Below are 11,846 nucleotides of genomic sequence, written 5' to 3'. Positions count from 1 at the left end.
TACTTAGTATATGAGGCAAATTACCTATTGTTTTATTCTTTTAATGTTACAGTACTAAATATATATATATTTATACTTAGGAAATGAACTTGTGGATTGAGCTGTTTTAATTTTTTAGTAATATTTTATAATTGGTCACTTACTAATTGTAAGTCTGTTTTCCATTGTATACATTGTACATGCAAGAACATTAAAATAATTCTGTGAAAATAAAGTGTAAGCTTCCTTTGTTTTTATTCCTGTTACTAAGCTTGTTTCTCTGCCTCTCTGCATGCACCAACCCCCATACTCTTAGTTTTAAAGTCTCAGCATACTAATAAAAGTGGGATATCTTCTAGGGACCTTGATTCCACGAGACAGTGATTTTTATTATGTCTTAATTATTTTTCATAGGAGTGCTTCATTTAGATTACTTTCTAACACTCCCCAGTTATAACAAGATGATAGGTTTTTAAATATTCGTCACTTATTTCTTATACTATTATTTCTTATGGTGAACTGTTTACCATGCCTTTGCCCATGTAAACACTTGCAAAATTATCATCATTGCAAGATGAACAAGTATTGTTATTGCACAAATTCTTATCAAGAGAAAAAGAAAATGGCTTGGTATTCAAGTTTTTCCATGGGTTTAAAAATGCACAAGAACCTAGCAACTTTGGAGGAAACCCAGCTTACTTTTTTTTTTTTGATGCAACCAGAAGATTGCAAATCAATACTTAGCATTAACGTTTTAATTGAGAATTAACATCACCATAATTGAAGACGAGGATGAGCACCTTGATGTTTAGGAGGGGGCTATTTGCTTGGGGAGATCATTACACTGGAAAGCACAAACAATGGAAGGGGAAAACGCAAATCATGTGTTTCCTTGGACAAGGACATAAAGTAAACACTTGAATTGGTGGTCAACTATAATTTGCTTCTAGAGCCAGCAATTCTGGCAACACTACACTTTGGATTTACAGCAAAGCACACAAGTAGCGGTGACTTTGAAAACAAAGGATAAAAGAACCAAGGGAAAAGTTACAAGTTCTTAAAGATCCGTGTCTCCTTCCAGGAACGTAAGGATCTTTCCCTCAATCTAAAAGCAGAATGCACTCTTGCTGCTTACGCCCAGCATGCCCTCAGCTGTTCCTAATTACTCCCGGAGGACGCCAGTGATATTTGAGTCTGGGTTATCAACAATCCTTATTTTTTTATTTTTATTTTTTTTTCCCCTGGGATTTCAAACCAATATACTCCCAGCCTGAACAACACAGAAGATTTCCTTTCCATTTTGGTAGAAACTATTTTTTAATGTAAATTATATTGTGTTCTATTTGTTTCCAATGTCTTGAAAAGTTCAATCACTTCTCCAAATCCTCCAGAATAAACATAAGAAAATATCTCTCCCCAGCACTACCTGGTCCCCCAATATCAACATCGTAAAGGCACTTCCACTTCCTCTATCTTCAGGGAAGGAGTGTGAGTTCTGATTTGGCTCCTCGGTAGATTAGAGAGAATTTAGAGGAAGGGGGATTTCTTCAGAAATCGTCAGTTACACAAGTAAGTTCCTCTTGGTTCCCTGTTTCATCAAAAGTGAAAAACTGTTCACAGGAGTTCCCATGTCCCCTGTTTCCCTATGCGTCACTAGAGCCAAGAGAGGACTCCGCCAGCAAGGCACCCTCTGCTCTGTCCCGCAGACCACAGTCCCCGACCTTCACCCCATTGTTTGTGCAATGTGCAGAACTGGAGCCCAAAGCAGCGGGCTCAGGATCACCCTCCAGGCCCGGCGGGCCCACAGACTCCTTCCTTGGCTGGGAAGAGGGGTTCTTGCGAAAGCAGAGCTTGACAAGCCCCAGCACTGTCATGGTCAAGATCACCAACACTACTACTGCTGTGCTCACAAATATGAAGACCACGGCGGAGGAGGTGTCAAAAACCTGAGGAGTGGCAGAGGAAATCGTAGAATTAAACTTCGAAATCACGCTCCCTGATGGGGTGATGGTGGCCTTTGACTCGGCTTGAAGGGACATTTGAAGGGTAGACATCGTGCTCTGTGATCCCCACCGCGGAATCTCAGGAATAGATGTTACTGAATTGTGTTGTTCAGGGACAAGTGGTATCTCTCCCGGCTTCTCGTCGACCCTGATTGACCACGTTCTCTGCTGCACGGGGCTGGTTGCAGTGGCCGGCGGGAGCTTAGTGGACACCCTGGTCCCCCCAAGGGTCGGCTGTCCTTCCCCACTGGTCACGCAAGAGCGGCCGTCCTTCCCCAGCTCGAAGCCGGTAGCACATTCGCATGCAAAGCCTCCCAAGTCGTCTAGGCAGTTAGGGAGCTCTGCGCACTTGCCAGCACGGAGGTACCTCCCGGGGCAGGGACACAACACATCCCCTGAGGATAGTTTGTCCCAGCGAGCGCCGATTTCATCCGCGATGCAAGTAACTGAGATCGGAAGCTGTCCCCCGCAGAGCGCACTCACCTTGGTCCCAGGTGGACTGAAGTCCAGAGCGGCGCTGTACAGCTGGAAGGGCGCGCGATAGCTCAAGTTAGAGGCGGCCCCGGGGCGCGGCGCAGGACACAAGACCTCAAACTGGTACTTGCACAAGTAGCCGTTGGCGCGCAGGTGGCATCGCATCTCCTTCCAGCCTGCGGGTTCGACCCCACCGGTGGCCTGGAGTACCGCGCATCTCCGCGCGGTGCAGGAGCGTTGGGGCTCCTCCACCCACTGCAGCGTGTCGCTTTCGAATCCGCCGGCGTCGGAAGAAAGCCAGGAGAAACCCCGCAAAGGCTCGTTCTCCAGGGTGCAGTGGGAACGCCCGCGCTCCAGTGCGACCCAGAACAGCAGGTCTTTGGAGCCCCCTCCAGGCCCTGGGCCTGCCCGCAGGAGCGCGAGAACAGCGCGCAGCTCGGCGCCCCCACGCACGGTGCTGAGCGCCCCACCTCGCAGGTTGCAGGCCTCCTCGGCCGCCTGCCGCTTCATGGTAGCGTGGTGCAGGCTGTAGCAGGCCCCCGAGGCCGAGCAGCCAGCACGGTCAGCAGTGGGGTGTTCACCGCCGCCCGGCCCGAGCCAGAGCGCCTGCCAGAGGAGGCACAGGGCGAACGCTGGCCTCATTCTCTGAGGCCCCGCGCGCAGAGCTGCTCCCAACTTGGATCTGTCCCGCTCGAGGACGCGGAGTAGTCTCTGGAGCGCGGTCACCGCCCTCTACAGCTGGCTTCCCCAACCCGATTCCCCCTCCCTTCCCCTCCGCCCTTGCTCCCGACGGACCCCCCAGCTGCCAAGAATCCCCCCGCGGGCCCAGCGGCCAACAGCTTCCCTTAGGCCGCGACAGGAAATGTGTGCGGAGCGCTGCCAGGCCCCGTGCAGCCCTGATTTATTCTGGGGTCAGGAACACAGCTGGCGCCGGGGCACAGAGGACGCAATCGACTAGAAGGTCAAACACCCTGCTTAGAGCAAGAGGAGAAACTCGCCACTGGGATGAAGTGTGTGGTTTTTCTCGGTTCAGGGAGTTTCATCAGGACCGCAGAACCCATAACACGTAGGCGAACATAGGCAGGAAGGACTGGAGAAAGGAACTGGCTTATGATTGTAAGACCACGCCCGTCTATTGTGTTTCTGTCCGGAGCTGTGGAATTAGCGTCAGAATAATTCGTAGACGGCTCCAATGTTCGGGAGGCCTGCGCCTGTGGGAGAAAAATAACCTTGTGAAACAACTTAGCATCTCCTTTCGCCACCAGAGGCAGCGCTATTTAACCGCATATCTCTCTTTGGGTCTCTGCTTCTCCATTATGTCTAGAGATTTCAGGAGTGCTAACTGCTAGTTAAAGAATTTGGAGTTGTTTGGGTATTTTAAATGGGAAATTTTGCTTCTTCCATCAGCACTTGCTTTAGAAGTGGTCAATTATAATTTGGTGTTTTTCAGTTCCACTTGTTTCTCTTTGAAATGGACCATATTGATTCATTAAAGAAAGGAAATACATTTCTAGGACTAAATGAAAAGTAATGGCCATAGATCTTACTGTTAGGTTGTTAGCTTTCCTTGCCACTATATTGGTTCATAAATTCTTCAAGTTTATAGGTTATACATAAGTGAGTTCGTGGCCTTATAAATATTCGAGAACAACTGCTCTATGTGTGATTTTAGCCTTGAACTATTTTAGTATCATTTTCTCCTATGATTGAGTGGCAGCATTTATAATAGTAAGTTGTAAACATCCCCTTTAAGGAAAATTAGTGTTCAACATCCTTAAGATATTAAAATGTTTATTCCATATAATGAATATTGTATACTGTCAAAAAATATCTTGTAGTTTCAAAGATGGGTGAGCCAATTTCTTCAGAATTCCGGTGGGTGTTTTGTTATAATATAAACATTTCAATTCAATGGGAAGCAGCAAGGAATTAAAGATGAATAAGGAAAGTAAAGGTTAAAAACTGTACTGTTATGAAAGGATTTCTTGTTAGCAATTTAGACAATTCAGTATCAGTTTAGGAAATATATCATCTATCTTGGTTCATAATGGCCAAATACGTTGCAATCAGAAATACATAAAGAGTTTCAGCTAAGGTCTCTTAGAGATGTCTGATGCTTTTAAATATCTTTAATCAGAATGAAAGTTGTCATTCCATGAAGAAGGCATATAAACTCACTTTGTTGTACTGCATTCAGGTTAATGAGGGGTGGGAGGGAAGGTTTCAGGATCACATCTGTATGCTTCCATCTTATGTTTACCATAATTCTCATTTTTTTTCCTCCGGGAAATCCCTTGTATCTTAACAAACAACAGTAAACCCATGAGTCATCATCACACTTACCTTGCTTTTGCTGAGGTAGAGCTTTGCACTAGGATTTCTCTCCTGCCTTTTCTATTTCCTGATTTAAAGAACATTCATCAGTTCTTCTCTTCAGATGTCTGAGAATCACCTTAAATGTGGCTTTGCATTTAAATTAGGTAACTTAATGTCTTATAAGAAAGAAACATGAAAATCCAGAAATCGAATTGAATGGATTTTAAAAAATACTTAGTCACTTGGGCCAGCTCTCTACAGACCATTGCACTCTTATGACTGTGTTTGTAAATGTGTCCATGTAGCACAGTACTTTTAATAAAATCTTTTTCAAACTTAAGTAGTCAATGGAAATTTCTTAGATATCTTTAAAAATTATTTGGGATGAGATGAGATGTCTATAGTAAGAAAGAATGAATGGCTGGAAAGCTTACAGTAAATACATGATCTCACTCCCTGACATTCTGTCTAGGGAAGTGGGATTACACATTGGCCATAATGACTGTATATCAGAGTACTGACCATGACTATGACCATATCATGGAATGACACAAGAGTTAGAAAAAAGTAGCTCAAAGTAGGACATAAATAGTTTTGCAATTAGTTTTAAATATACAGTTTATCTGACCAAATTAGAAATGGAGGAAAGTTTCTATTTTAAAATAATATTTATTAAGATAATAATACAGAACCATTTTACCCCCACTGGATTCCAAATGCCTAAAAATCTTATAATACCAAATGTGAATCTATTGGCTCTTTTACATGTTTCAGATTAGAGCAACCACTTTGGAAAAATTGACATTTTTTTCACTAAAATTGAATATTTGTAAACTCTAGCACTTCCATGGTAAGATATAAAACTAAGAGAAATTTTTACACATGTACAACAGAAGATATGTAAAAAATGTTTATAGTGACACTATTCATATTAACAAAACCTTGAACCAATCCAAATATCCAAAAACAGTATAAAAATAAACTGTAATATATTCACTAATTTAATATTATATAGGAGTCAAAATTAGTGCAATATAGTTTCAAGTAACAATATAAATTAATTTTAGCAATACAATGTTAAAGGACAGAAGTTCCAAAAATTATACAGAGCCTGACAGTTTTATACAATTAAAAGAACAGTACTAGATATATGTTTGTATATTCTTTAGAAAAATAATTACAATAAAATGAGATAAGGGGAACAATAAACATAAGATTCTTAGGGATGCACCTTTTGGTGAGAGGAAAGAGAAGGATGGAATGTTGGAGGAAATAGAAGTCTTGATATGGGCTGTTGATAGAGTCCTAGCTTTTGTTTTGTGCAGTGGCTTTGTGTCACTACCCAAATAATGGAATCTTTATTCCATTATTAAAATAAATAATTAGTAATGAACAAATAAATCAAAATGGCTATATCTGAATAAATAATGAGTGAATGGACATGAAGCAGGAATTAAAATTAACTTAATTCTGAGTGGCTGAGTTTCAAAATGAAAAGTAAAAATAAAATCAAAATGTTAGTTACATTTAAAATATATCTTCAGTATGTTTTCTTTTTTTTATTATTGTAATACTTTAAGTTCTGGAGTATATGCAGAACATGCAGGTTTGTTACATAGGTATACACGTGCCATGGTGGTTTGTTGCACCTATCAACCTGTCATCTACATTTCTCCTAATGCTATCCCTCCCCTAGCCCCCCACCCCCTGACAGGCCCCAGTGTATGATGCTCCTCTCCCTGTGTCCATGTGTTCTCATTGTTCAACTCCCACTTATGAGTGAGAACATGCAGTATTTGGTTTTCTGTTCCTGTATTAGTTTGCTGAGAATGACGGTTTCCAACTGCATCATGTCCCTGCAAAGGACATGAACTCATCCTTTTTTATGACTGCAAGTATTCCATGCTGTATATGTGTCACATTTTCTTTACCAAACCTGGGTATTTTGCTCCACCTGAGTGCATTGCTTGTGGCCTGAAAACATTTCGGATACCCTAGTGCACCCAGAACCCAAGCCCAAGGGTCCACAGGATGGAGCCATGAGCCAGTCCTGGCTCCCCAGGACTACAGCACATAGTTCAGCTGTGCTGAACCAAGATCATTGGCCCGCACTCAAGTAGTGGAGAAGCCCACATTCTCAGAGCACTAAGAAGGGTAAGATGTGTGGGTTCTTGGGCTGGCAAAGGAGCAGGACATACCTCCCTTTGCAGTGACAGTCTGAAAAAAGGTGTGGCTTATCTCTCTGCCATGGCCTCTGCTGGATGAATACCTGTGGCTCAGAACACCTAACAAAAGAAATGTGGGCATGGTGTCAGTGATCAGAGGGAGCTCCCCTAAGGCCCAGGAAAAGTCCTGGTAGTGGAGTCACCTCTCTCCCAGCACACCCCATACTGCACAGCACTGCTACAAATGTGAGGACATACAAAAGAGCTGCACACTCAAGTGCCTATCTACCAACCATTACTCTTAAGCACTATCTCCTGAATCACAGTCCAGACTACAATACCAAAAATATTTTGCTAATATACCACCTGCTGAAACCAAGGGCAAGAATTCAGCCACAAATAAAGACCCTGAACAGAGCCTTAGCCCTCTGGAAACATACAGAAATGACTATACTCAACTTACATCATAGCTAAAGTAACATTCAACCTTCCCAGACAAGAAAGAATCAGCACAAGAACTTCAGCAATTTAAAAAGCAACAGTGTCCCCTTACCTCCAAAGAAATCCACTGGCTATCCAGCAATGGTTTTTAACCAGTCTGAAATGACTGAAATGACAGACATAGAATTCAGAATCTGGGTGGCAAAAAGCTCACTGGGATTCAGAAAAAAGTTGAAACCCAATCCAAGGAATCCAAGCAATCCAGTAAAACAATCCAAGACTGGAAAGACAAAATAGCCATTTTAGGAAAGAAACAAACTGAACTTTTATAACTAAAAAATTCACTATAAGGATTTCATAATACAATTGGAATTATTAGCAGAATAGAACAAGTTAAGGAAAGAATCTCAGAGTTTGAAGATTGGTTTTTTGAATCAGACAAAAAAATAAAGAAAAACTGGAAAAAATTAAGAAAACCTCTGAGAAATATGGGATTATGTAAAGAGACAAAAATCTATGACACATTGGCATCTCTGAAAGAGAAGGAAAGAGAATAAGCAACTTGAAAAATATATGAACAATTCCCTAATCTCACTAGAGAGATTTACATACTAACTCACAAAATACAGAGAACTCCATCTGGAAACTATACAAGATGACCATCCCCAAGGCACATGGTCATCAGATTCACCATGGTCACTGAAAAACATTCTTAAAGGCAGCTAGAAAGGAGGGTCAGGTCACATATGGGGGAACCTTGTAAAGCTAGCAGTGTACCCTCTCAGGAGAAACCTTGTAAGCAAGAAGAGATTGGGGGCCAATTTTTAGCATCCCAAAGAAATTTCAACAAAGAATTTCATATACCACTAAACTAAGCTTCATAAGTGAAGGAGAAATAAAATTGTTCTTAGACAAGCAAATGCTGATGGAATGCATTTCAACTTGACCAGCCTTAAAAGAGGTCTTTAAGGGAGTACTAAACATGGAATTGAAATAACAGCACCTGCTACCACAAAACACACTTAAGCACATAGCCCACAGACACTATAAAGCAAATACACAAGTCTACATAGTACCCAGCTAACAATGTGGTGACAAGATCAAAATCTCAAATACTGATATTAATCATGAATCAAAATGGGCTAAAAGCCTCACTTCAAAGAGATATATAATGCCAAGAAGGATAAAGACATGACCCTAACTCTCTGCTGTCTTCAAGAGACCCATCTCACACGTGATGGCACCCATAGGCTCAAAGTAAAGGAGTAAAGAAAGATCTACCATGCAAACAGAAAACAAAAAAGAGCAGGAGTTGCTATTCTTATATCAGATAAAACAGACTTTAAATCAATAACAAGAGGGACAAAGAAGGGCATTACATAATGATAAAGGCTGTGATCCAACAAGAAGACTTAACTATCCTAAATATATACACATTCAACATTAGAGCACCCAGATTCATAAAACAAGTTCCTCTTAATATATGAAAAGACTTAGCCACACAATAATAGTGAGAGATTACAACACCCCACTGACAGGACTAAACAGATTATTGAGGCAGAAAACTCACAAAGAAACTCTGGACTTAAACTCAACACTTGATCAACTGGACTGCTAGACATCTAGAGAACACCCCACCTAACAATCACAGACTATGAGATCAGAAGATAAGATGAGATCAGAAGATGAGAACACTCTTCTGATCTGTATACAGAATATATTCTAAGATCAACCACATGCTCACTCATAAACTCTTTATAAACTCAAAAAAAATTGATTTCATACCCAGCACACTCTCAGACCACAGTGCAATAAAAATAGAAAGCAATACTAAGAAGATCTCTCAAAACTATACAAATATATGGAAATTAAACAACTTGCTCCTGAATAGCTCCTGGGTGAACATTGAAATTAAGGCAGAAATTAAAAAAAACTTTGAAATTAAATAGGGACACAACTTACTAAAATCTCTGGAATGAAGCTAAGGCAGTGTTAAGAGGAAAGTTTATAGCACTAAATGCCTTCATCAAGAAGTTAAAGATATCATAAATTAACTTTGCACCTAGGAAAAAGAAAAAAAAACAACTGTAGCAGAAAAAAGAAATAACTAAAATTAGTGAACTGAACAAGATTGAGATACAAAATTCATAAAAAGATCAATGAAACCAAGAGTTTGTCATTCAAAATAATAAACAAGATTTACAGACCACTAGCTAGATTAACAAGATTAAAAGAAAATATCCAAATAGGTACAATCAAAAATGACAAATATGACATTACAAGTGATCACACAGAAATACAAAAGATCCTTAAAGGCTACTATGAACAACTCTATACTCACAAATTAGAAAATCTAGTGAAGACGAATAAATTCCTAGAAACATGTAATCTCCAAAGATTGAATCAGGAAGATTGAATAGACCAATATTGAGCTCTGAAATTGAAACAGAAATAAAAAACTGAGCAACCTAAAAAAGCCCTGGACCAGATGGAGCCACAGCCAAACTCTACCGGATATACAAAGAAGAGCTGGGGCCAATCCTACTGAACGTATTCCAAAAAATTGAGGCAGAGGAGCTCCTCCCTAACACATTCTCTGAAATCAGTGTCAACCTGATACCAAAATATGGCAATCACAATGAAAAAGGCAAACTTCAGACCAATCTAATAAACATAGACACAAAAATATTGAACAAAAAACTAGCAAACAGAATCCAGCAGCACATCAAAAATTAATATACCACCACATGAACAGAATTAAAAGCAAAAACCATATGATATTTTCAATAAATGCAGAAAAAGCATTTCTATACACCAATGATGTTCAGACTGAGAGTCAATCAAGAACACAATCCCGTGTAGAATAGCCAAAAAGGAAGTGAAATACCTAGGAATACAGCTAAGTGCCACCACCCCTGGCCAATTTTTGTATTTTTAGTAGAGACAGGGTTTCACCATGTTGACCAGGATGGTCTCCATCTCCCGACCTTATGATCCACCCACCTCAGCCTCCCAAAGTGCTGGGATTACAGGCATGAGCCACTGCACCAGGCCCACATATGTCTTTATAGTAGAATGATTTATAATCCTTTGGGTATATACCCAGTAATGAGATTGCTGGATCAAATGGTATTTCTAGTTCTAGAATCTTGAGGATTCACTGCACTGTCTTCCACAATAGTTGAACTAATTTACACCCCCACCAAAAGTGTAAAAGCGTTCCTATTTCTCCACATCCTCTGCAGCATCGGTTGTGTCCTGACTTTTTTAATGATCGTCATTTTAACTGGCAAGAAATGGTATCTCATTGTGGTTTTGATTTGCATTTCTCTAATGACCAGTGATGAGCTTTTTTTCGTATGTTTGTTGGTTGCATTAATGTCTTCTTTTGGAAGTGTCTGTTCATATTCTTTGCCCACTTTTTGATTTTTTTTTCTTGTAAATTTGTTTAAGTTCCTTGTAGATTCTGGCTATTACCCCTTTGTCAGATGTATAGATTGCAAAAGTTTTCTGCCAGTCTGTAGGTTGCCTGTTCACTCTGATGATAGTTTCTTTTGCTGTGCAGAAGCTCTTTAGTTTGATTAGATCCCATTTGTCAATTTTTGACTTTTGTTGTAATTGCTTTAGGTGTTTTAGTGATGAAGTCTTTGCCCATGCCTATGTCCTGAATGGTATTGCCTAGGTTTTCTTCAAGGGTTTTTATGGTTTTAGGTCTTACATTTAAATTTTTAATCCATCTTGAGTTAATTTTTGCATAAGGTATAAGGAAGGGGTCCAGTTTCAGTTTTCTGCTTATGGCTAGCCAGTTCTCCCAACACTATTTATTAAATAGGGAATCCTTTCCCCATTGCTTGTTTTGGTCAGGTTTGTCGAATATTAGATGGTTTTAGATGTGTGGCATTATTTCTGAGGGCTCTGTTCTGTTCCACTGGTCTATATATCTGTTTTGGTACCAGTACCATGCTGTTTAGGTTACTGTAGCCTTGTAGTATAGTTTGACGTATCAGCCTGTAGTATAGTTTGTTCCATGTTTTTCCATTTGTTTGTGTCATTGCTGATTTCTATTGGCAACGTTTTATAATGGATCTCCTTGAAGAGATCTTTCACTTCCTTGGTGAGCTGTATTCCTAGGTATTTAACTTTCTTGGTGGCTATTCTAAACAAGTGGTGGATTGGACAAAGAAAAATGTACATATACACCACGGAATACTACATAGCCATAAAAAATAATGAAATCATGTCCTTTGCAGCAACATGGATTGAGCTGGAAGCCATAATCCTAAGCAAATTAATGCAGGAACAGAAAACTAAATACTGCATGTTCTCACTTAAAGTGGGAGCTAAACATTGAGCACACAAGGACATACATATGGGAACAATAGACACTGGGGACTACTAGACTGGGGAGGGAGGGAGAGAAGTGAGGGTTGAAAAACTACCTATTGGGTAATATGCTCACTACCTAGGT

The 11,846-nt window shown here is 40.4% G+C and overlaps 1 protein-coding gene across 1 annotated transcript; it reads right to left on the bottom strand.

Annotated features, from left to right (window-relative positions):
- Positions 1-1,178: 1,178 nt before the first annotated feature.
- On the bottom strand, positions 1,179-3,441 carry CLEC14A (C-type lectin domain family 14, member A). The gene has a single exon (XM_011965638.1). The coding sequence runs from the start codon at positions 3,096-3,098 to the stop codon at positions 1,623-1,625; it is 1,476 nt and encodes a 491-aa protein (XP_011821028.1). The 5' UTR covers positions 3,099-3,441; the 3' UTR covers positions 1,179-1,622.
- Between the last annotated feature and the right edge of the window lie 8,405 nt (positions 3,442-11,846).

The sequence above is a fragment of the Mandrillus leucophaeus genome, unplaced genomic scaffold (assembly GCF_000951045.1).
Source record: "Mandrillus leucophaeus isolate KB7577 unplaced genomic scaffold, Mleu.le_1.0 Scaffold730, whole genome shotgun sequence".
NCBI classification, from domain to species: domain Eukaryota; kingdom Metazoa; phylum Chordata; class Mammalia; order Primates; family Cercopithecidae; genus Mandrillus; species Mandrillus leucophaeus.
Note: the sequence above shows the minus strand (reverse complement) of the source record. Positions and strands in the feature narration are given on the sequence as shown.

Excerpts from the sequence above, each read along its gene's own strand:
- CLEC14A (XM_011965638.1), bottom strand. The coding sequence starts at position 3,098 with ATGAGGCCAGCGTTCGCCCTGTGCCTCCTCTGGCAGGCGCTCTGGCTC.